Genomic DNA, 26,126 nt, shown 5'->3' on the forward strand with positions numbered 1-26,126 from the left:
TATTCTTGCCTGGAAAGTTCCACGGACAGAGGAGCCTAGCAGGGTGGAGTCCATGGGGTTGCAAAAGAGTCAGACACAACTTAGCGACTAAACGACAACCTGAGACCCCTACGTGATCAATGTATGGTGTTGGCACCTTCTAGGAGCAGGTGTCATGAAGATGCTTTGCTACCTCATAGCCTAGCAAGGGAGGGCTGGGGCCCACCTTATGGATTGAGAAACTGAGGTCTGAGAGGTGGCCAAGATCCCAGGCACAAACCCTGGTCTAACTGCTCTGGATGCTGCGGTCTGCAGCCCCGACACTGGGACCCTCCCTCTGATGGTGTGGGGATGGAGCAGTTCACCAGGCACCTGCTCTACATCTGGCACTGCAGACTAACCCACAATGAGGTGCCATGTGTCATCCCCCTTGTGCGGACAGGGGTCCAAAACAAGAGAAGTTTATTTTCCCAGGTCCGGCAGCTAACTAACATGGGCCCAAGCTCTGAACACTGGCAGGGCAACTCAGACACCATGCTCCGCGCTAACTACTCTACCATCCTCCTTCCTGCCGTGACTCATCCCCCTCAGGCTACTAAGGGCCCAGCACCACAAGAACTCTTCACCCTGACAATGAAAGGCATTCAGAGGTCTGGACCACACCAAACTTGGGGGTAGAGAAGGGGCCGTTACTTCAGCCCATGGGGCCCTTCTGCTTTGACCTTGGATGTGGGCAGGTGTCTTTCCTGATGTCCCTGTGCAGATGGAGTGGGTGGCTGAGATAGCTATGCACTAAAAGGAAAGGAAGGAGGTTGTGAAAGGAAACACAAAGCTCTGGTCAGCTGTGTGACCTTCAGGAGGTTACTCAAGCTGTCTCTGCCTCAGTTTTCCCATCTGTAAAGTGGGCATCACAATGGTACCAACATCCTAGGACTGTTATGATACAGTTCGTGTAAAGTATATGATAAAGTTTAGCCACTTATCATTATTAGTAAATCCCTAGAAGACGTGGAACGCTCACCTCACACCTCCCTGTGACATGCAGTGCTCTGCGCCTACGCACTAAAACGTGCACACAACCCCACATGTGCACATAGATACACACACAGTCCCAGAACAGCTCCTCTTCAGCCTGGCATGTGTAATCCCGCTCCGTCTGCCAGGACCACCCTTCCCAGTTTTCTGTGTTCCTGGTGAGCACTCTCTGTGTTCCTCATGAGCATTTTCCACAAGCAACCTCTGTGAAGAGGTCCTGATGCCCTCACCCTCCAACCCCAATACTCCCAAGCACCTTCTTCATTAGAGTAGCACCTGTTGACCACTTACTGCATACAAGGCTCCATGCTAAGCTCTCTACACACATGGGAGCATTTTGTCCTTAGAAAACCATATAGTAACTGGTATCACTAATGTCATCTTATCATTGGAGAAATAGAGGCCCAGGGTCCCACAACGGGCAAGTGAAAGGACCAGAACTGGGGCCTGTCAGTAGAGAGCAAATCTCCAGTCCTGAGCCTGCAGCTGGGGCCCGATAGAGGCCTTCCACTCAGCACTGTCAGCTCTGCCACCCTGTCCCCAGGCCCTGCCCAGCCCAGCCCCAGCCCAGAGGCCCCTGCACAGAGGTGGACTCTTGCTGACCCAGGGGTTGTCAGCCAAATAGGGCTCCAGGAGGTGGACAGCTGCCCTGAGCTCCCTAGGCCTCCCTCCCAACCCCCTCCACAGCCTGGGTCAGGGCATACAGGGGCACAGGTGGGCCAGCAGTTCAGACTCAGCTGGCTCAGGCTTTAGCAGTAACTGCCCTAGTTTCTTAACGGAGAAAAAGCACTTTTCATATCTAAATGACTTGGTCAATGGGCTTTGGGAGGCACCACAGATGAACTGTGCCAACAAGGTCCATTTAGTCAAAGCTATAATTTTGCCAGTGGTCAGGTATGGTTGTGAGAGTTGGACTATAAAGAAAGCTGAGCACCTAAGAATTGATGTTTTTGAACTGTGGTTTTGGAGAAGACTCTAGAGAGTCCCTTGGACTGCAAGGAGATCCAGCCAGTCCATCCTAATGGAGATCAGTCCTGAATATTCATTGGAAGGACTAACGCTGAAGCTGAAACTCCAATATTTTGGCCACCTGATGCGAAGAATTGACTCATTTGAAAAGACCCTGATGCTGGGAAAGAGTGAAGGCAGGAGGAGAAAGGGATGACAGAGGATGAGATGGTTGGATGGCATCACTGACTCAATGGACATGAGTTTGAGTAAACTCCAGGAGTTGGTGATGAACAGGGAGGCCTGGCGTGCTGCAGTCCATGGGGTTGAAAAGACTCGGACACGGCTGAGTGACTAAACTGAACTGAACAGCTGACTGAGGGGTGTGTAGGGTGGCTGAGGCCTGGAGTCAACTGATGCCAGGAGGGAGCACTTTCAAAGATAAATCAGCCCCATCTTGCCAAGGCCCAGAAAGGGATACCGACTTATAAAAAGTCACACAGCAAGGACTTATAAAAAGTCAGAACCCAGCCTCCTGACTGGCAGTCTAGTGCTTCTTCCTTCCTTCCCCAACCGGCTCCTCTACGCTATCTCCTGCCCTTTATCTGCCAATGGTTGAGTGGTCAGGACACACCTACAGGGGTGGAGTGGAGGGACACATTTTATGATGTTCTGTAAAGAGCATGACCCCCAGGGGCCCCATCCATCCTGGACAAAGTCCCTGCTCCTCCTTTGTACAAATAGGAAAACAGGCCCAGAGACTCCCAAGGGCTTCCCAGGTCACACAGCAGACTCTCAGCAGAGCTCAGAAGCAGAACTTACATTCCCTGACAACCCAACTGAGTCTTCCTGGTTGCTCAGGCAAACTTCAGGCAGCCACCTCCCTCTCCACAGCTTTGCAATTAATAACTCATAATTTGACTTCGCCATCCCAATCCTCTAGCCTGCCATCTAGTGGCCAAATGGAAAGCTACAGGCTATTGTTGAATGAGTCCCAGGGCAGAAGCAGCAATAAAGATAAACGGGGGACTTCTCTGGCAGTCCAGTGGATAACACTCTATGCTTCCAATGCAGGAGATGCGTGTTCGATCCCTGGTTGGGACTAAGGGAACTAAATCTCCCATGCCGTGCGGCACGGCCTAAAAAGGATAAATGGGAGGACTTGGAATGTTCAGGGAAACAGCTAGGAAAAAAGAAGGCAACCAACCAAACCTCTCAGAGAGACACTTCTAAGTGACCCCCCACCCCTACAGGCCACTCATTCCCAGTGACTCTGGGCAGAGCTCTTGGCACCTGGGAAGGAAGTGGTGAGGTCTGGATTAGTGCACCCATTGCAACAGCCTGAGGTTCCTGTTAAGTTGCTCATGAAGATGGATTTATCTTAAAGTCCCTTTCGGGGACAGCAGTGAGGCACATCGGCTGTTTTGGATCCCAGAGCGTTCATGCTCTCAATAACTGCCCCCCAGGCCAGGTTCTGAGAAAACAAGAGATTCGTTTGTCAGCTGAGAGGCAGAAACAGCTCAGAGAGGGAACAGAACTGCCCATCTCGGGCAGCCCTGGGCCTCCTAGCAAAGCCTATTAGCAGGAAAGAAGCCCCTGAGGAAAAACCTGGACTCCTCTCTGGGCCCTTGGGGCTGCCCCCTCCAAAATCAAAACCTCCATGAGCGTGGGGCCCAGCTCTGCCCTTCTGTAGAGAACTGGACAGACTGGCACTGGGGCCTGCAAGTGACCCCCACAGCCAGGAGCCACAAATGAGCCCCTCACACGGGCAGTGAGGTGGGGGGAGGAGAGGCACATGGGCCCACACCCCCACATGTGCGCACCCCCATGTACACATTCCCACATGTGCACACCCTCATGTACACATTCCCACATGTGCACACCCCCATGTACACATTCCCACATGTGCACACCCTCATGTACACATTCCCACATGTGCACACCCCCATGTACACATTCCCACATGTGCACACCCCCATGTACACATTCCCACATGTGCACACCCTCATGTACACATTCCCACATGTGCACACCCTCATGTACACATTCCCACATGTGCACACCCCCATGTACACATTCCCACATGTGCACACCCTCATGTACACATTCCCACATGTGCGCACCCCCATGTACACATTCCCACATGTGCGCACCCTCATGTACACATTCCCACATGTGCGCACCCCCATGTACACATTCCCACATGTGCACACCCTCATGTACACATTCCCACATGTGCGCACCCCCATGTACACATTCCCACATGTGCACACCCCCATGTACACATTCCCACATGTGCGCACCCCCATGTACACATTCCCACATGTGCACACCCTCATGTACACATTCCCACATGTGCACACCCTCATGTACACATTCCCACATGTGCACACCCCCATGTACACATTCCCACATGTGCGCACCCCCATGTACACATTCCCACATGTGCGCACCCCCATGTACACATTCCCACATGTGCGCACCCCCATGTACACATTCCCACATGTGCACACCCTCATGTACACATTCCCACATGTGCACACACATATACACACAGTCTCTCAAAGAGAGAGACCCTCACACACACACACACACACACACACATGCACAAATGTACAGAAACACATCCACAAAGACCCATACCCTGCATGTCTATCCCGCCCACCTCCCACCCAGACCATCTCTCAGAAATGTTCTGTCACATCGCTGTTCCCATGACTGTCAGACCCTGAGACCTGACGGGAGATGCAGACAGTAGGATAGCCTACAAACACCCCTGTGTGACCCCGGTACACCATCTCCGGAAAGGGGGCCAGGCCTGTGGGCTGCATGGCCAGGAGGGTGACTGGCCACGTGGTCGCCGCCCCCTGAGGGCAGCCCTGCCTTTCTCCCTGAGGGGGACCCCCAGGAGAGGTGCAGCCCCTGCCCGGTGCCCTCCCTGCTGAGGTTGAGGTTGCCCAGGTCAGAGGCTTGATCCCCTCCAGGCCTCTCCAGAGTTAGGACCAGACCTTCCATCCACCTGCTCCTCTCCACCCTGCCCAGCCTGGCCATCGTTCACCCTCATTGCGGGAGCAGTCTTGTATCCACTTGCTCACCGCTGCCAAGGTGTCTCTAAAATACTCCCTTGTCGGCTCAGCCCCCATGCTCCACTGGGTCTCAGCTCAGACACCACCTCAGACCCCCAGTGCCCCCCACTGTGCCCCTCCCTGCACCCCTGTGCCTTCCACATGCCTGGCACCTCTCGGTCTGAGCATGGGCAGCACAGGACAGCTGCTCGATATACCTGCCCAGCGGGTCCACTTCACACCTATTTACTGAGCACCTGCTACACACCATAGTTCTGGGCGCTGCGGGAATAAAGGCTGCCTTGTGGCCAGGTTCCCAGGAGGAGATGGGGCCTGGGGAAGGAAACATGCACCCCTGGGAGAAGCGTGCTGCTTAGAAACGGGCTCCAGTTCAGTCCCTGCCACTGACCTGCTGTGTGACCTTGGGCTGGCCATGGCCCTCTCTCTGGGCCTCACTGGCCTCATTTGTTAAAAGGGGTAAAGATGATTTAGAATGAGGTGATCTTTAAGAAGACTCCTAGGCTTGGTGGCAAGTGGGAAGGACAGAAAGGATGCCAGCCAGGATGGCCTCTTTGGATGCCCCTTCTCTGCCCCGAGGGAGTCTCCCTAGGACCAGGAGGGGACAAAGGTGAACTGCTCCTCCCGCTCCCAGACAGCTTGAGTTCCCACTGCCCACCTCTCGATTCCTACCTCTCAAGCCCTCGCTTGGGACCCTCACAGCAGCTCTCAGGGGCCCCTGAGTTCCCCATCATGTCAAGGCTCATGTGTGGGGAGTTGACCTTGTACATGTGACCTTGAGACACCAGCCCTTCCCCCTCTGCACCTCCTCCAGCCTGAGCCAGCCTGCCCCATCCTCAAGTCCCTCTGCTCTACAAACATCCCAAAGCACAGCCTCCACTGCCCCGCCAGGCCTGTCCGGGCTGATGGACACGAGCCCAGAGTCAGGCGGACAGCTGCAGAGAGGTGGGCAGGCTGGGAACGGGTGGAGCGGGGTCAGTGCCACCTGGGGAGGAGAACCAGGTGCCGGGAGCCCTTCACCTTCTGCAGAAGAAGAAACGGAGGCTCAGGCAGGGAAGAGAGCTAGAGTTCAGACCGAGTCCGGGAAGAGAGGGGCTTGGGACAGACAGAACTCTGCTCAGATCCCTGCCTTGCCCCTGAATTGCTGTGTGACCTTCTGCAAGCCATTTAACCTCCCTGAACCCACATAGGTTGTCGAGAGGATTAAGTCAGCCATCAGCATGTCAAGAGCCTGACACACAGGAGGTGGGCGGATGCTCGCGGAAGTCCCTGTCCTTCTCCATCAGGACAGAAGCTCCCTGGGGCAGGGCTCCCCCTCCTCCTTTCCCGAATCCCCATTCCATTCTTGACACCAGGCAGTGGAAAAGAGTCGGGGGACCTCCTGGGCAAGTAACCTCATGTTTCCTTGAAGTCTCGGTTTTTTTCATCTCAGTTTTTCATGAGCACAGCCCAACTCCAGCCCAGGGGGACGGTAAGGCTCAAAAGAAATCACAGAGATGAAAGGCTTTGAAAGCAGTGTGAGTCTAGGCAGATGTCAGGGATTGTTGTTCTCAGATAACCTCTCTCAATACTAGGTGGGTGGACGGATGGGGGCAGCTGGTCAGATGGGGGAGCCGAGCGGGTAGATGGACCTGTATGTGGGAGGCGGGGTGAACCTATGAGGGATAGGGGGCAGTCAGGAGCTGGAGTTCCAGGTCACTCGGCACAAGTTGGGGGTCCGGGAGCCCCTCCCCAGCAGAAAGCTTCAAGAAAACTCCCTCCAACTAACCAGCTTCTTTTCACACACCCGCCTACCATGACTAGCCCCCTGCAAGGGACCTTGTCCCCAACAAGCCAGAAACTTGCTGCAGTATGAGTCCCTTGGGGACCCAGAGGCATCAGGGCCACCCTCCAGCATCTTCAGGCCCGAGTAATGGCCCAAGTGGCCTGGGCAGCAGGGCTCACATCTGTCCTGTCACAGAAGGGTCCCGTGCCCAGCACAGGCGTGGCACTGGGAGGTGCTGGGCAGCCTTGCTGAGTGCGTGAGTGGCAGGGTGGGCCGGGGGCAGGGCCGGGGGCGCCTACTCACTGGGCACACGGTTGATGGCTTTGAGGGGCCTCAGGACGCGCACAGTGCGGATGGCCGACAGGTTGATGTTCTGGAGGTCCAGGGAGTACTCGACCATCCTGCGAAGAGAGGGGAGGAGAGTGAGGCCCCGCGCTCGAGGGGCGGCGGGGCCACGGCCCAGACCAGCCACGCCCACACCCGGATGGGCTAAGAAAAGTGGTCAGAATCCCTGGCTAAGCCCCAGTCAGCCCTGTGACCTCGGGCTGTCCCCATGGGCCCATCTCCTCCACCAAAAGCAGGGCTGGTGACATCCACCGTGTGGACTGCCCGGAGGAGCCCGGTAAATGCGGCCGGGGGCAGAGGGAATAAGGAGCAGAGACCCTGGGTCCCCCAAACCTGTCCAGCACTGAGCCGGCAGCCCCCCAAACAGGGAGCAGTCACCCCATCGCCCAGGGGGAGAACAGAGGTGCCCAGAGGCCCCAGGCTGAGCTCAGATGGTGACTGGCCATCACAGCTACAGCCGCAACAGCAGTGTCTGCAAAGCCCTCGCTGAGGGCAGAGACCAGGGTGGAACCCCCCATCCCTCCATCTCCCCAAGTCCCCAGGAACCCCCCAAGTCAGGGTTAGATGCCCGGATTTATGATGAGATGAGGCTGTAGGAGAGGTGATGTCACATGTCCCAGGTCACCTAGAAAACAGGTTTTAGAAGCTCAAGCCAAGAGCCATCCCAGTTCTGCCCCCTCCCCAGTTTCTGAGTTTCACCTGGGCTCTGCGAGGCCAGGCATCAGAGACCAGGGCTCGGGGGTGTGGCAGGCAGGCAGTACTTGACCTGTAGGAATAATCCCCTTTATGGGCCTGCCCGCCAGCCAGCCCCTGCAAGGCGCCCAGGCTCCAGCCTCGTGGGCTCACTGCACTGACCGGCTCCAGGCCTTCCTCCCACTGTCTCTTCTGCCGAGAACGCCTCCCTCCTCTATTGAAGCCTTAATCGGTTTCCGTACAGAAGCCCCGGGAGACTTGACAGTTTCCCCACACCCGGGTCCATAATGAACCAGGCCAATCCAAGTGCTATGGACCCAAGAACGACTCAGACAGGCCCCTACCCTCAGGAGTCCGAACGGAGGCAGGGCAGAGACTCAAAGGCAAAGACAGCCCTGGAGCCCTCACCGCTGCCCTCCTTCTCATCCTCGGGGCCTCTCCCCACAGGCCCGCCCACCCCTCCCACCGTCCACCAGTCCAGCAGCAGCTCAGAGGCAGTTTGCCTCCTCTAGGAGGCCTTCCCGGATCTCCACAGCAGGCAGATCTCAGGAGGGCCCCCTCTGTAGTTCCCAGCATGTCCACCAAATCCTCCCTGCTCAGTCGCTACCTGCTCCCCATCTCTGAAAGGCAGGCCCCAGGGACCTGCCGCCCCAGCCTCACCCCAGACGCCCCAATCGCCAGACCTGGGCCCTCAAGCCTGAGACTCAGGCCCGGCTGCCAGTTCCACCTGTCACTGCCGTCAGCGGGAATGAAGGCCTCTCCCGTACACCATGCAAACCTGTCCGACTGTTGTGAGGCTACCGCCCGGCTCCCGCCACTTGAAGAGTAATTGAGTGAAAGCCTTGCTTGCCTCAAACGCCTCCATCCATCCCCCAGCTTTCTGGGGCCCAGGCTTCACTCCCTCTCTTTGTCTCTCTCTCTCTTTCACACACACACACACACACAAACACACAACCCAGAGTCAAACGCCTGCACACAACCTCTGGTGCACACACACATACACACTCACTCCTTGAATGCCCTCATCCACACTCGCTCCTACCAGAGCCCAAATTCAGATGAAGGAATGTGACAGAGACCTCAGAACCAGAGAGAGACCACCGGGGGGACCAGAGGAGGGGGCGGGAGGGGATGCATTGGGGGGACAGGGGGCAGCAGCCAGGCAGAGAGGGCAAGGGCTGAGGCGCCCGGGGGCAGCGGGTGACGTGAGAAGGGGGCGCCGGGGGAGGGGGGCTGCGTGAGGATTCCGTGCGTGGGTGAGCCAAACTGTCGTTTTCCTATCTGGAAGAAAGACTCTCCAGGCAGCCCGGGAGATGTGTGTGATGGAGGCGCTGCGGGGGTGGCACACGTGGGCACACAAACAGGTTCTCACGCTGGCGCACGCGCACACACACACACACACACACACACACACACACACACGCCAGGCCCAGGACAGCCACCCCAGGGCAGGCAGCCAGGCCCAGCTCCAGCCTGCCCCTCCCCTTTCCCCCATCCCCACTAACACAGACCCTATCCCTTCTGCCTGGTTCTATTCCATCCTGACAACCGGCTCGGTTGGTGCCTTGCTGGGTGTGCTGGAGGAGGGGGGCTCCCCGCCCACGCCAGACGGAACCCACCCAGGGCACACCTCCGAGCTCCAGCAGGTGCCAGTCCAGGATTTGTTCACGTCTCACAATAAAAATAAATAGCTGCTTCACAGGCAGAGGGGTAGACAGAGAAAAGCGAATGGATTTTGAGGGCCGCTTGCATGTGTTCTCATAATTCACCTGAGTTAACCTCCTCGAGCGCCCTCTACATCAGTCAGATCCCACCCCAACCCCCTCCTTGCTCCCCTGGACCAGGGCAGACCCACAAGCCACATAGGGCTTGCTCTGTGCTGGGAGCCCTCAGGACAATCCTGCCCAGTTCCTGACTCTCCCGCCCCACTCGGCCACGTGGGCTCCGTGCTCGTGATCCCCTCTCAAAGAACCTGCAGTCCACAATCTGGGACTAAATCTTCTTAATTAAATCAGAAGCATCCACCATCGCCCTGACCTAGGATAGGCTGGAGGGCAAGAATGGGAAACTATAGATGCCCTGCATATTCAGGCCCGATGGTGAGAAATCGGGTTCACCTTCCTTATGTGTTTCTCTAAAACAAGTGGGGCTGGCCCCTGGGTCTTGAGCACGATACAAGTTATGACTGGATGTCACCAAGGCTCACGATAACCCAGAGTTAGTAAGCCCTAGGATCTGAACACCTCCTAGACCCCAGCCCTCTCACGGAGGCTGATCTGACTCTTGTCCCATCTCCGAAGGGGACTACACAGCCACAGCCTGGCAGATCAGACCAACACAGTGGCTCCACCCCTTCCCTTCACATCTGACCTGATCCTCTACTGCAAAAACCCCCCTGAAATTCACCAGTTGCAAGCGCCTGGATCCCCACTGAGAAACTCCCCCAGAGAAATTTCTTGAAGAACTTAGTGCCGAGATCTTAGCTCTGAGCTTCCTGGCAGTCAAGTCATAAGGGGAAATGTGATGAGTCACTGAGTTCATGGCAGCATGATCAGCGTTGGCCCCGAGAATTCCTCTGCCTGAACATTTCTCCCAGGTCCTGACTCTCTCTTCTGTATTTTATGAACCCATTGGGGTGTCCGGCTGCAGCCGCATCGCCTGTCTGAGGGAGCAAGACCAAGTGTAAATGCTTTCAGTGGTAAAGAGTAAACAGCAGGTGCACGGTGAGGAATCCAGCAGTTCTCACAGTTCCCTGAGAGGCAGAGGATAGAAAGCTGGACATTGAACAAGGATGGGGAGACAGGCGCCAAGCAAGGGGCTGGGAGGTAGGAACTGCAGGTCTGAGTCTCCGCCCTGGAACCACGCTGTCCTGACGGTGACTGTACCCACCAGCCCAACGTGGACAGTCGCCGACAGCTCCAGGACCCTGCCCCCGCCCGGCCACCGTCCCTCTCTGCTGACAGCCGCAGCAGCCTTGGTGAGCCCAGAGCTCCTGAAACACAAAGCTAGCTGGGTCACTCCTGGCCTTAAACCCTCAGTGGCTCCCCACTGCCCTCAGAACAAAGTCCAAGCCCTGAGCAGAATCTTCACAGCCCTGCAGTCTGGCCTAGGCCCCCTTCCCCCACCCCTTGCTCCTACTCCACACATCTCAGGCACCAGGCGCAAAGAGCTTACCAAACACGCCTCCCTGTCCCTTTCCTTTGAGTGGAGCCCATCCTCCTCACTCTCCGCCTTCAAGACCCCCTCCTCCAGGAAGCACTGCTCCCCGCTCCCTGCACCGCGGGCTGCCCTCACCCCTCTGGGCTCTGGCTCCACCCACATTCTGTTCACACCTCCCATCTGGCTTGGGATCCCCCAACACTGCCTCAGCCCAGGACTCAGGAGCCTCAGTTTACTTCAGAGGTGATCCCAGGAGGCCCAGCGAGGGGGCAGAGAGAGGAAAACCAGCAAGGGGCTGTTCATGAACAGGTCACCCTGCAAACACAAACAGGGTGCAATCCCAGCGGGACCCTGACAGGCTGTGTGCCTCAGACCTGGACCAGCAGGGGCGGGGCCGAGGCATCGTCCTTGGACGACCGGCTGGATGCTGGCCGGGCATCTCTCAGACACAGCCCGCTCCAGCCCCACCACGCAGAGCAGGCACAGCACTGACTCGGGGAATCTATGCAGCCCGAAGGACACTGGGGACGGAAGAAGCCACCTCCCCCCTCGGGAGAGCTGAAGGAGCATTCTCCCCCCACCAACAAAAGAGAAGGCGAAGAGAGGTGCTCTGTGGGTGAATAACCATCCGGCTGACTTCCCCCAGGCCCCAAGTAAGACATCACTTGCAGGAGTGAGAAATTAATCCCTAATTACACAGTTACTTTATCGTGCAGCTTCAGTGCTAAAAGTCTAAAAAAAAAAAACCAACAAAACCCCCCCTCTACCTCCTGCCAGCTCCCAGGCGCCTAATTAGGTAAGTAAATTTGCTTTAAAGCGAGCACGTTTGTCCTGACATCACCCCAGGAGGAGGGTGACTGCACCCAGCTCCCAGATGGGGTGTCATCTGGGGAAAGGGGCTCGGGTGTGGCCGTGCTGAGGTGAGGACCATGCCAGGGTGGGCAGGCAGGTTGGACACCTGCTCTTAGGGCCCTCTCCACGGATTCCTGCTGAGAAGCCTCTCGCCTGGTTCCCAGGAGAGGCGCAGAGACCCAGGCCCCGTCTACCGCTGGACACTGTCCTGCACGACCACCATCAGCCACCGCGACTGGTTCAGGATGGGCTGTGAGGAGCTGCTGGCCCTTGAGCCGGGACGGCAGAGAAGAGATGCTCTCCCTGGCTAAGCCACCACCAGGAAACCCGGAGGCGCTAATGGCCATCTTGCCTCCATGGTGGCCGGAGAGCTCTGCCAGAACAGAGGAAGGCGGAGGCCAGAACCGGGGCGAGGCAGGATCCTGACCATATGGTTGGAGCACTCCCCGCCAGCTGCACCCGAACAGCGGATCTGTGCTCTGTTCTGCCCAGGCACACGAGCCAGCCCCTTCCCTCTGGGGCTTAGGTGTCAGGTGAACTGGTTTCTCTCCCTGGCAACTTGCAGAGTCCTGTTGCTTCAGAGGACTTTCCGGAGCACTCGCCGTGTGCCAGGCACTTTACACCCCTTCCCCTGGAGGGAGCAGGGCGCCCACCCGGGAAGCTGAGGCATAGACAGAGCCCAACTGAGCAGTGGGGTGCCCAGGAGCTCTGCACGACCCGCCCCCCCACCCTTCATCAATCATCAGGTCAAGCAGAGCATCCCACAGCCAGTCAGTAAATCAGACCGGCAGCATGTGGAATAGGGCCAGCAACCATGGAGGCTGTGTTACCCGATGTTCAGAGCACAGAGCCTGGGTTCCAATCCCAGCTTGGGGTTTGCACCGGGTGACCTTGGGCAAGTCACTGAATCAACCTCATGGGGTCAATGAAATGCGTTCACATATGGATTCAGCACCGAGGACGGGGTTTGGCACATGAAAGCCAGCCATTATTACATCACAGCCTCATTTGCTGCCTCAGGGCACACTGCCCACGAATCACATGCTACCTGCTTAAACCCTTCCCTGGATCCCACTTCCTGCCGGGGGAAGCCCAGGCTTATGATAAGGGCCTCTGGAGGCTCCCCGACCATGACTCCATCACCGCCCACCATTTGCCCTGCAGTCCAGGAACACCCGAACATCTCAGTTTCCCAGAATACACCAGCAGATATGCCTCTGCATCTGTCAGCCTCTCTCCCTGGGACGCCCTTCTGGCTTTCAGATCCCACCCCCAGGCACCTCTGGCTCGAGGGGTGCTGCCGTGTCCCTGTTCTTCAGGGCATGGCTCAGAGCTCTAGTTATGTCCCCAGCCCCCCGTCCAGCACCCGGCTTGGAGGAGGCTCCCCCTGCCAGCTTGTCAAACAAATAACTTGAGGGACAAGATCAGAAAAAAAATAAAAAGAAAAATCTAGGAGCTGACAAGAAGCAACATAAAATGACTGAGACTTAACATCTTTCCAGGAAATACCCCTCCCAGGAGATGATTTCTGAGTGTTACTGATAAAAATAGGGTGTTTCCTCAATCTTTACGAGGGACTCACAGGGGCTTTCTTAAAATGTAATGTAAGATGTAGCTAATGGAAAGGAAGCTGAGATGCTGGGAATGGAACTCATCTGTCAGGAGGCAGCTCTGTGATGACTCGGGCTTGTGCCGGGTGGTAACTAGACCACCAGCCTATGCTACTACCCCAGCACCCAGCACACAGTAGGTGTTCAGTGGAGGGAGGGCAGGAGGGAGAGAGGAAATCATGGAAAGAGAAAATTAGGGACTGATAATGTTAACCCTTGACTCTGGCCAGTGTTTTATGATTGGTGGGTCATTATTGCCCAGATACCATCACACAATTCTTATGAGACCAGAACAAAATTTCTTTCTTTTCTGGGGGGAGGGGATTGCACTGGGTCTTCATTGCTACATGCAGGCTTTCTCTAGTTGCGAGCGGGGCTACTCTTCACTGGGGCACGCGGGCTTCTCATTGTGGTGGCTTCTCTCATTGCAGAGCACGGGCTCTACAGTGCAGGCTCAGTAGTTGTGATGCATAGGCTTAGGTGCTCCACGGCATATGGAATCTTTCCAGACCAGGGATCGAACCCATGACCCCTGCGTTGGCTGGTAAATTCGTATCCACTGTTCCATCAGGGAAGTCCAAGAACTGGATTTCTTAAGCCTACCTGACAAAGAAACTGATGGACTGAAGCCAAGCCAGGCCAAGTTCAGAGTAAAGGAGGAACTGGGGACCACAAAAGAAATTTGGGGACTTCGGCAGCAGAAGACCCTGGACTATCTCTCCACAAGGCTCTACAGAGGGGACAACACTCAGTGACTTTGTCTCTGGGTAGAGTTGTCAGGTAGATAGAGGATGCCCAGGTAAGGCTGAACTTCAGGCAAAACAGTGTTATCATTTTTGGGTATACATCCCAAATATGCCTCCTGACTGCCTCCCACAAAATTCAGCTCCCTTACTCCAGAGTAGTCTTGGCACCACGGCCAGTGAGCACAGCTGCTGAAAACCAAATAGGGATTCTTTTGGCTCCACCACAGCCTCAGGGAAAAAAATCCTTCTTCCGGGACTCATCCCACACCCTTCTGAGAGCTGGTGAGGCCGTCCAAGTCCTCCAGGGAAGATTAACTGGGATCTTTTGGCCTCTGAAAGGGTAAAACCCTTTATGTTGCGAGTCAGCACGGGTTCTGGGGACAGTCATACCTGAACACATCACACAGTCCCTACAGGCTGTGTGACCTGAGGCAGGCTGATGATCTCTGAGCTTCCATTTCCCCAGTTGGGAAGTGAGGTTAATAACCCCAAGTTCTCAGGACAGTGGGGGTGTAGGTAAGAAAGTGCAACCCAGTCAAGGAACGTTAGTTCTGGCAACCCACCTAGGCATCATCACAGATTTGTGCCTACCTGGAGCTCCCTTCTCTGCTTGTAGGGTAACAGTCCTGGGATTTGCCAAAAGCATCCTCCCCACTCTCTGACCACGTGGTATGAGAGAGGTCAACCTCACAGCTGGCCCAGGGCGTAGACCTTGACCTAGGTCTGGCCAATCAGAATGCTGCCTCATTTAGGCTACAGTGATTGGTTCAGGGATGAGCCCATGACCCGTGCCAGCCAATCCAAGCCAAGGAGGCTCTCTCCCACTCTGCTTGGAGTGGCTGGGGAAGCAGGGGTGTCTTTCCCTTGAACTGGAGGGAGGAGTTTGTGCCCTCCTTCTGCCCACCCCTTACCCCTCCAACCCAGAGGAAAGCTGCCTTGGATGGAAGTCAGCACAGAGGACCGAGAAGAGCTGTAGGATGGGAGGACACTCTGCCTGGTGACATCTTTCAGGATCCTGGATTGAGCGGGTCCTGAAGTCAGAGACCCCTCGACTTTCAGGAAAAGGGACGGTAAGCTTCTTTAAACAAGGTTCAGAGGGTTCCTGTTCATATAAATTGAGAGAATTCTGACTGATTTATGATTGACTGGTGTCTGGTTTGTCAACCTGTAGCCTGAGAATCTCTGGTGATTTACCCCCTACCCGGTCCCCCATGTCATCTAGCATCCTGTTTCCATGGAAACGGACCAGAGCGACAATCATCATGCTGTCTCTCCCTCCCAGTTTATTCCATATGCAAATGAAGAATCATCCACACCAGGACTTTCCCTGGAACCTTCCCAGGTCCACACCCACCCAAGGGCCGATTCAGCTAAAAGAAAATGGCCCCAGATCCCCCAGCTCTGCAGTGACGGGACACAAAGATACAGAACAAATATGGAGCTTCCCCTCTGTGCTGACTCTGGGGTTGAGTTCCAGGGACTCCAGGACAATGGCTCGGCCTTGGCCTTGCCCTGGAGCACACAAGCCCTGGAGTAGACAGACCTATAGAGCCCAGGATAAATCAGGGTCTAAAGTCATAGAACCAAGAGGATTCTACCTGGGCCTGCTGACATGTACAGTGCTTCCTTGATTGACCCAGAGATCATGGACATAGAGCCATGCAGCAAAGGCTTCTGGAAACAGCCCAGTGGTGACCCTCTCACACCAGTAACCACAGCAAGTCTGCTAGTGGGCACGGGCCTCTGTGGCGCTTACACGGGTTGATAATTGACTTCATATTTCTCAACAGATCACGTACATCCCCAGACAGCCCAGGCAGGGCTCCTGAGGCTCCAGTTAGGACTTGGAGACATGGGAGGGCCACAGCTTTGGCCAAGAGCAAATGAAGAAACACAGGCTGTAGGAGAAGAGGGTGGCAGACTCTGAGAGTTGCCCACCCGAAGTCCATTCTCTCTTCTTCCAATCTTGCCTGGCCCCAGGGAACAATTCTTGATTGATTTACCCATATTCAATGATGTTTTCCATTCCCCTAGCTTCCCTTGCTGCTAAGCACGGCCATGAGACCCAGCTCTGGCCAAGTGTGCTGAGATGGGGAAGGATCTAGAAAAGAATATGTTGTTTTCCAGATCCAAGTAGACAGGCACAGCTGGCATAGTCCTGTCTCCCTCCACCCTTCCTGCCTTCAACGCAGACACGACGCCCACAGCGTCAACAGCCACCCTGTGCCCATGAAAAGAAGATCTGGAAAATCACAAGGACATCAGCCCCCACATCACAGAACCATCACCGGTAACCACTGACCTCGGAACGTCATGATATGTCGGGAAAAACATCCCAGGATTTGCACTGTGGTCAGATGTTCTGTTAACTTGCAGTCCAATACATCCCTGACAGATACACCCAGCACGTTACACAGAACCAGGATTCGATGCCCCCGGAGCCAAGGTGCCTGGATGCAACTCCTGGCTCTGTCCCTTACCAGGTCGTGACCTCGGGCAGGTCACTCTCTGTCGCTGTGCTCATCTGTGGAATGGAACTGACCGCAGTCCCTCCCTCGCAGTGCTAGTCTGAAGATTAGGCCAGATAATGCACAGCATCGGCCTACAGTGAGTACTCCGCAAACAGTAGATGCTCTTATTTTTTTTTTTTCACCTGGATAATGCCTAAGAGGATTCAATTCCTTTTGCTTTTTAAAGTCCCACTGATGGGCCACTTTGGACAATAGGAACTCTCAGCAAGCAACCACAGAGGGGACAAGCCTGCCTGATCTCTTTAGAAAGCTCTAGTTCAGGGATAAGGAACAATTCTTATTGACATTTTGTTGCCCGAGAGCCTGTAAGAGTCAGGTTGGAGAAGCTGCTCCCCACGCACTCTGGGGAGAAGCTGTTTCCAGGGCACGATAGATCCTGGCCCAGCCCCTCCTCCTTCCTCCCTGGCCAAGGTGCAGAGTTCCTGATGTTACCGCTATTCATGTTAATATTATTAACGATGACAGAAATTTTTACGAGTCCCCACTGTTTCATTGACAGAGCACATCTGCTTGTCTTGAGAATTAATTCAGATGCTGGGCACGGATCAGAGACAGAGCCCTCCGCAGGCCTCTTCTCCTTCCTGTGGTTCCCAGAACCGGGAATCATGCTAACTACTCGAAGGGCTCCTGATGAGGGGCTCTGTGAGGGTCAAAAGAACCCAGACCCACCTGGGCATTTGCATAAAATGCAGATGCCTAGGCCCTCTGTACCTGCTGGGTCAGGATCCCCTGGATGAGGCCCCAGAATCTGTATTTTAACCTGTGCCCCAGTAACCCTGTGGCTCTCTGAATTTCGAGGAGCACAGAGAAGAGGTACAAGGTTGCACATATGTTTAAGTTTTGGAGAGGTTGCCCATTCCTGATCGGCTCATGCTTATCCCCCAGCAGCTCCATTTTCCACGCCAAGGCCTTCTCCAGGATACCATCATAGTCAAAAGCTTTTAAGGGACATCAGACTCAAGGCCACTCCTGTTCCCTGAGCTACTCCAAGGAGGGGCCCACACCAGCCATGACCTTGGTAAGGGCACTGGCTCAGACTCATTCTAGAATGGTCCCTACCAGCCCAGCCCTACAGCCCTAGCTCACCATACCCACCCCTCCTCCCAGACACCAGTCATCAGAATTCTTGGGAAAGATTTTAACAGAGGTACCCAGACCCCTCCCCACAGCTGTCAATGGCCATTTCATGTGGTTTTATTTTTTTGGTTAAGGGAGGTGGTAGTATTACCAGTATGATGCAGCAAGGGAGATACATAGATAAAGAAAATCTCAAGTTCAACAAGAATGTCATTGAATATTTCATGACCTCCTAATGGACTAAGGCAGAGACGCGTAGCTTAAATAACACAGTGAGGTAGGTTCCACTATTACCGACTGATGAGTGGGGCTTTGTCACACACTGGAAGAGCCTCTAGTGAGGTGCCAAGGGCCTTGCTGTCCTGGGCTGATCAAGCACAGGAAGAAAATGTAATGAGTGACGGAAACAAGACTCCAAGAGATCATTGTAAGATAAAATTAATAACAATAAATGCAAAGGTGGGTATTTGTGTGTTTTTTAAAAAATCAACTGTGTTTAGCTCCAGAGTAGGAGAGACCTGGCTCGGAGAGTGAACACGACCTCGGGTGGCAAGTAGCACAGCCCGTCAGCAGGTCACCACAGTCCCACGTGGTCCTGGGTGAGGGCAGTCCCTCTTCTCTCCCGTAAGTCATCAGTGGGAAGCCGGGGTCCTTCCCCCCAGCCAGGGACCAAGACAGCCTAAAGTAGGTCCAGCAGGGGAGGCCACCTCCCCTCCTTTGATAAACAGCGGGAGATGCTGGGAACATTTTATATGTGGAAGGGGAGACTCGGGGAGGAAATGAGCTGCTTTCCAATGTGTGAAGGCTGTCACAAGTCTTCTGGGGACATCCCTGCCGGAATGGCAATCCATTCCAGTATTCTCACCTGGAGAATTCCATGGATGAAAGAACCTGGTGGGCTACAGTCCATGGGATCGCAAAGAGTCAGACACGATTGAGCCACTAACACACACTGCCCAGAGACTCCAGGCCCCTCTGGGTGATCAGGCCCCTGCCCCTTCTCTGGCCTCATCTCTAAGCACCCACCCACCCCACGGGTCCCTGGCCTCTGACAACTCCTCTTCCTCAAACAGCCCCTTCGGGCCCCCTGCATGCTGTCCCCTCTACCCACGACACCTCCCCAACCCCCTGCTCGTCAACTCTTACCCCCAGGCCTCTCTTCCTCAGGAAGCTGTATACAGACCCATTCCACGCCCTCATCGCCCTCTCTACTTTGCTGCAACAGCTTTGGTCCCAATGTAGAATTTATCTAGAACTTTATTATCTGTTTTATGTTGTTTCCTAAATCGTGAGCTTCATGAAATCACAGAAGCATCTGTCTTGTTCCTTTCGTGTGCCCCCTGCGTAGCACCTGGTGTGCAGTAGGTGCTCAATAAATGCTGACTTTCTCAATGAGTAAGTGACAAGATCCACCATCAGGCAGGAGCTACAGGAAGACAAATTTCAAACTCCTTCAAAGAACTTTCCAGCACATTAGGCTGGACATGAGTTTGAGCAAACTCCAGGAGATAATGAAGGACTGGGAAGCCTGGCGAGCTGCAGTCTGTGGGGTTTCAAAGAGTCGGACACGACTTAGTGACTGGACAACAACAAACACTGTCCCAGTTTGCAATCAGCTACCTTGTGAGTTGCCCCCAGTGGCAGCATGCAAGCAGGGGCTGACTGGATATGGAGGTGAAGACGCCGACCTCTACAGGCACCTTCTGGTGTAGAGGTTCTGTCTCCTCTGTCACTTGAAAAGGGAGCCAGTAATCTGGGGACGAGGAGGAGCAGGAAGAAAGAAAACGTCCTCAGGATGGCAGGCCTGTTGCTCAGAAAACAGGACATTTATAGCTGGGGGTTTGGGTGGGACTGGGACTGGGCTCTGAAGCCCAGGCTCATGGCTCCCCCTCCTGCCTTCTGCACCCACACCATCCCTAGGCACAAAGGACAGGAAGGACCCAGAACTCTGGGTCACCAGAGTTCCCAGCATCCCACATGGGACTGTTCATGGCTCACAAAAATGTCTCTGTTGAGCCCGCTGCCAAGCCAAGACTGGCTACATAACTTCCAGGACCCAGTGCTAAGTGAAAACATAGGACCCCTGTTCAAAATGTGGATAAGAGTCTGCCTGCCGATGCAGGGGACGCAGGTTGGATCTCTGGTTCGGGAAGATTTCACATACCTCAGGGCAACTAAGCTTCACAGCTACTGAGCCCATGTGCTGCAAATACTGCAGCCCAGGCATCTACAGTGATGCTCTGAAATAAGAGAAGCCACTGCCTTGAGAACCCCACGCACCACAACCAGAGAGTAGCCCCTGCTCGCCCAAACTAGAGGAAGCACGCGCACAGCAACAAGGACTCAGCGCAGCCAAAAGTAAGAAAAAAACAATATAAAGTAAAATCTTTTTATGAAAAGAATTTCAAATATTACATGTTAACACACATATACGGAATCTAGAAAAATGGGCATAGACGAAACTGTCTGCAGAGCAGAAATAGAGACACAGACGTAAAGAACGAACGCACAAACACCAAGGTGGGGAAGGGGTGGGCGGGAAGAATCGGGAGATCGGGGCTGACACAGATATACTACTTAGGTACAAAGTGGGGCTTCCACGTGTAACTAGATAACCAGTGAGAACTGCCTGTGTAGCACAGAGAACTTCACTCAGTGCCCTGCAGTGACCTAAATGAGAAGAAAATCCAAAAGAGAGACGATATATGTATACATATATAGCTGATTCACTTTGCTGATACAGCAGAAACTAACACAATATTGTAAAGCGACTATACTCCAATAAAAATTTTTCAAAGAAAGAATTCCATTGTGGAAGACCAACAACCACTAAAAAAAGAAAAGAGAATTTCAAACTGATGAAAGCAGAGCATTAAACCACGTATGGGGCCCTAAGGGCCTGCACATGTACCCAGTCCTCCCTGACCCCCCAGGAGGCTGCTCGCCTGTGGACCCCAACCCCCGTCCTGCCTCCACCCGGAAGACCAAGAGAAGATATCAAACGGAGACCTCGCCACAATGCTGAAGCCAATCCAGCTCCTTAGACCACTCAGTTTAGATATTTGTTGTCTTTTTTCATAAATATGAGCAGACAGAGAGGAACCACTAAGCAATAGAGGAAACTCTTCAAGGCAAAAGGGCAGGGCGGGGGCACTCAAAGGAGGCAGTCAGTGGAGCCAGCAAAACAAATGACTTCCCTGAAACAGGAGTTAAGAAAAATCATCCTAAAATGTGGAACTTTGCAAAGGAAGGGCAGCATTTCTGGCGATGTCATTTGCAGCATTATTTAACAAACCCATCTAAAGATTATTTCATTATCTGGGGGAACACACCTTGGTCTAATTCACTCTTTACTGTTAATTAAAGGTCTGGCTGCTATGAAATTACATGTGAACTTGGAGATATTGTAAGTGGTATTCTGCCCAATATAAAAAGATAACCCCAAAGGTTACAGTTTTATGACCCTATAAGGCCATTAACCAGCTTTGATTGTAAGCACCTCATATCCCCAGGTTTTTTTCCCATTGCCTGTTTTCCTGATTCTGATGATTACCATCCTGCTGATTCCTCATTAATGAGTCAGATAAATCTGTAATATACATGTTCCTTCTAAGATTTGTGTGAGGGTAATTTTTTTTTAACTTTCTGGAAATTATACTTTGACTTCAGGATCAGTAAAGCCTAATTTGTATCTATGAAGAGATATGAGTGAATATTGCATCCATAAAAACAAGCTGCTCTGAAAAATAAGAAATTCAAGAGCAACAAGCGATCCTGAGAATTAAAAAGACACAGAGGAGATGAACACTTCCATTAGGGGCAGTAAATTGAGAAAAAGACATCGTTAGTGATTCAGAAGGCCAAGTCAAGGAATTCTCTCTTAGTACAGATTTCATCTGTACGAGAGGTGAACGGAACATGCAGAGAATAGAGAGAGAATGGAAATAACCACTTACTGGGAATTCTAGGAGAGAGCAGAGAAGAATGGCCAGTCACCAAAGAAGATACGGAATAATTTTTTTCTGACCTGAAGGATGCACAAGTCTTGAGTTCCAAAAGGCCCCACCGGAAGCGATCCTTCACTTAACACCTGTCCTTGTGAAATGTCTAAATTCTGAAGGTAAAGAGAAAATCTTCAAGCTTTTAGCAAAGAAAATGCAGGTTTCTCCCAACAAAGAAGAACCAGATCTATAGTGGCCTTGGCTGCAATATATGGTGTCGATTTGGATGGTACCACATGCAGGGTTCTGAGGGAGAAAAACTGTGACTCTACAGCAGTGCAGAAGAAAACTGCCCTTCACCCACCAAGATCAAAGGGATATATGTGTGGACAGGCAAGACTGAAAAATGACACTATCCAAACACCTTTTCTTTTTATTGAGTTGGTCAAAAAGTTCTTTTGGGTTTTTCCTTAACATGTGATGGAAAAACCCAAATGAACTTTCTGGCCAATCCAATTAAAAAAAAAAAAAACTACTTAAGGATGTCCTCCAGCCAAACCAAGATGAGAATGAGAAGGAAGAATCTGACAGAGGGTGACACAGCTCCCATGTAGGGACCCAGTTTAACTTCTAATTTGGTCTAAATCATCGCTGATAATGTGGCTGTAGAGCTGAATACAGCTCTGAGGAAAGGATACTGTGACGTTTTAAAGAACACCAGGGAGCAAACCACTGCCCTTCAGGACACATCCGCGGAATTCAGTGCGTACATGGTGATACTGACTTCCCATCTCAGCCAGGTGCCTGGCCACGCTCCCTGCCACTTCTCGAGGGCATCACATATGTATGTTGGCACACACATGTATCAAATGCACATGCTCTCGTGGACACTGACACGTGTACACACTCACACACACACTCGTGGCCTCTAGCCTTTTTGTCCCCGCTTTTCACTTCTGCCATATTGACCATTACTGGGCATGGTTAACACCTGCCCATCTTCCAGCTCTTGTGTGTGCGTCACCTCCTCAGGCAAGTCGTCAAATCCCCAAGCTGCCAGTCTGGCCCAAAGATGCTCTCAGAGAATCATAACACTTTCCCAGAGCCCTGGTCTCAGCATGTGGCACGTTCACCCGTGTAGCTGCTGAATGCCTCTCTCCAGATGGTACTTGGGAAGGATAAAGTTTATGTCTAGATTTGCCATCCTTCCTGCCCTGCATTGAAGACAGTGCTGACACTTAGTAGGAGCTCAGTCAACTGCTGACTGTTGGATTTATGTGTGGATGGGCCTCTAGCCTGGTTTAACCCAGGAAAGGAAGGACAAGGCACAGAGCAGAGTCCAAGATGCTCCAAACAGGTTAAGTTGTCCCCTGACCTCTTTCTGACTATAGCTTAGGTCTTGGCAGAAATAACCACAGTTTGGAGTCAGACAGTAGAGTCCGTGCTGGATCTCTAACTTGCTGAGTGATCTAGGATGATAATAATAATAGCTCACATTTATTGGGTGCTCACTTTAATGGAGCTATCCTTCATTATACATTATCCCCATTTCACAGATGAGGAAACTCAGGTTTAGAGAGGTTAAGTGGCTTTTGTAAGGTCACAGTTAGTTAGAGTAAAACAGACCCAGTATCAGCTGACAGTGCAGGAAGACATACAGTTCACCAGAATGAGGAGGAAGGAATGTCTGTTTGTCCAGGCCATTAAGGAAAGGGACATCATTTCTTCCATCACAGGTGTCCAGGAGGAATCCAGACAATAACACACAGCTTTATCATTATTACCAAGAAGACCCAGAGATTATTTACATGACGTCTGCATGCATCAGAGGCTAGGACCTGTCTGATATGGTCTACCTACCCTGCCATGACAATGAAGAAATCCAGTCGGTTCCATGTGTCCCCAAGGTAGCACTTCTTGCCAAAAATGCCCAGGGCCACCATCTTGAGCACCATCTCCATGGCAAAGAAGACAAAGATGAAGTCATCAAAGACCTGCAGGGGCAGGAGGAAGATAAGAAGCAAGGGACAGCGTGAGGTCCCGGAGCAGGACACAGGGTTGGACCATGGTGTGAGGGGGGAACATGGGCATGAACACGGGGGCCCAGGGAAAGACCTGGAAACATCTTCTCCTGGTCCGGGAGAGAACCTCAGAGATCCTTGTCCAAGGCATTCATTTCACAGATAAGGAGACTGAGGCCCAGAATGGGGGATGAGCTTGCCCAGGGTTTTCCAGCCCCTTCTAATTGTTCCCTAAAAGCAAGCACAATGAGAAGGGACCCAGACGGGAGCGGGCAAAGGGGGAGTCTCCTTAATAATTGCCATGCCCTGGGCTAGACCCTCACTCTGCATCCTCTCTTCAGTTCTCTCAGTGACCCCTTGAATGCTGTCATTTAACAGATGAGGAACCGGGAACTCACACTGCTTCAGAACCTCGCCACAGTTCCCACAGCAGTGAAGGGAAGAAATGACACTCAGGTCTCTCTGACTCCGAAATGCACATGGAAGGGGCTTTCTCAAAACAGGCCTGACACCTGCCCTGGGCCCAGGTTCCCGTGCTGTCTTCCTCTGCTCATAAACGAAGCCCCCAAATACGGCTGTCATCATGGGTTCAAGTGAGTATCTATTGCCCGAGGATGGGGCCTGGGTGGAATCCCTCTTTCCAGGATCAGTGAAGGTTAAAGACAATTCAGTTCAACAAATGGACACTGAGCACCTTCTCTGTGCAGCTCATAGGCTGGTGTTGGGGGCCCAGAGATGAATGCTCGCTAAATTCACCACCTGGTAGGGAAGCCAGTCTAGTACCCACTGAGGTTAATTGGTTCTAACTCCACCCAGGACCCTGGGGCCGGCCCAGGAGCTTGATACCCACTTGGACCCCAGACCACCTCAGAGATTCTAATTCTGCAGGTTTTGAATGGGTCAGGGGTCTGGATCTTGAACATGTACCCCCAAGGGAATCAGAGAAACTGGGCTGCTTGGGAACCTCTGAGTCCTGTGGGAACACAGCAAGCAGAGGGCAGTTCCTCTCAGGAGGCCTCTGAGTTTCTCAGGGAGACAGAATTAGATGTTTCCATATCTGTAAAATGGGTATAAACCTAACACCCTGCACTACTGGTGTAACACGTGCCACAGGGGCCAAAGGTCAGGCCTCCACCTGGGATCTCCGTGAGATGAGAACAGGAGAGGTCCAGGAGGCGGCTCCCAGCGGCATCAACATAGTGATGGAGCTCGGCCTTTATCCCATGATCACTGGGAGTGAAGGGCAAGGCTTTCTTCAGGGAGCGTCAGGTCACTTGTGCTTTACCGGGAAGGGCGGTGGGGATGGGGAGACCAGGAGGAAGTTGGTGGTGGGAGAAAAGGAGGGGCATGGACTAGGGCAGAGGCCTCGAGATAGAGAGGAGAGGATGGAAGGGAGAGAGGATGGAAGGGAGGCAGGTAGGACCAGCTGGCAGTGAGGCAGACAGGATGAGCGCAGCGAGGGCAGGACCAGGAGTGAAGCGGTGGCTGGGCGGGGCGGGGCGGGGCCTGGGGCGGGGCTGACGGAGGGGGCGGGGCGGGGCAGCCGGCCTCACCTGCAGGATCTTGCAGCGCTCTGACAGGCAGTCCATGTCGTCGCAGGGCTGGTACATGCCGAGGGTCACGCAGTTCAGCAGGATCACCAGCATGCTGATACATTCAAACCACGTGCGCACCAAGTCAAGGACACAACAGCTGGGGGGCACTCCCCCACCACCAACACAGGTGTCCACCCCATTGCCCCCCAAGTGCCTCTCTGGTGGGTCAGTACCTATGTTTTCAAAGACCTTTTAAATAGCCTGCCCCGACCCGTCACAACAGACATGGCCAAACCCACCAGAGAACCTGAACCCCACCAAGCCACCACCTGCCGGGACACCCTCCCCACCCCGACCTCTTTGCCCCAGCCTGAGTTCCCCCAGACCCACAGAGACCTGCCTGGGGGACCATCTCCAGACTCTCCCGGCCTCTCTATCTCTGACTTCTTTCCTCTGACTGTCACTGCCTCCCTTCTCTGACCATCCTTCCCCTCCCCTACCCACGCCCCCTCCATCTCTGCCCAAGCCCTGGAGCTGAACCCTACAGAGGGCCCGTCCAGCGTGGCTGAGACTGGCCAGACACCCTGTACTTCTGTCCTCTCCTGTGGCTGGGTTACAGCTCATTGCCAGACTCAGCAGGTCTGTGCCTGGGCTCCCCCAGGCCCCTGCATGAGTCAGGGTGGAGTTCAGCCTCCTTAGGCCGGTCCAGGCAGAAAGGCTCCTGCAGCCAGCAGCCTGGGCAGGGCCTCAAGGGCATGTGCTTGGACCCGGGTGAGTGGGCTTTCCAGGCCAGGCCACTCTCCTCT

General features: G+C 53.7%; 1 protein-coding gene across 1 annotated transcript in view; it reads right to left on the reverse strand.

Moving 5' to 3' along the window:
* Positions 1-26,126, reverse strand: part of CACNA1I (calcium voltage-gated channel subunit alpha1 I) — a 121,439-nt gene that overhangs the window by 65,821 nt on the left and 29,492 nt on the right. Inside the window, 3 exon segments of the mRNA XM_043882136.1 lie at positions 7,114-7,211; positions 23,625-23,758; positions 25,339-25,450. Of these exon segments, the coding sequence (XP_043738071.1) occupies positions 7,114-7,211; positions 23,625-23,758; positions 25,339-25,450 (344 nt within the window).

This window comes from Cervus elaphus, chromosome 22, assembly GCF_910594005.1.
Source record: "Cervus elaphus chromosome 22, mCerEla1.1, whole genome shotgun sequence".
In the NCBI taxonomy this organism is placed as follows: domain Eukaryota; kingdom Metazoa; phylum Chordata; class Mammalia; order Artiodactyla; family Cervidae; genus Cervus; species Cervus elaphus.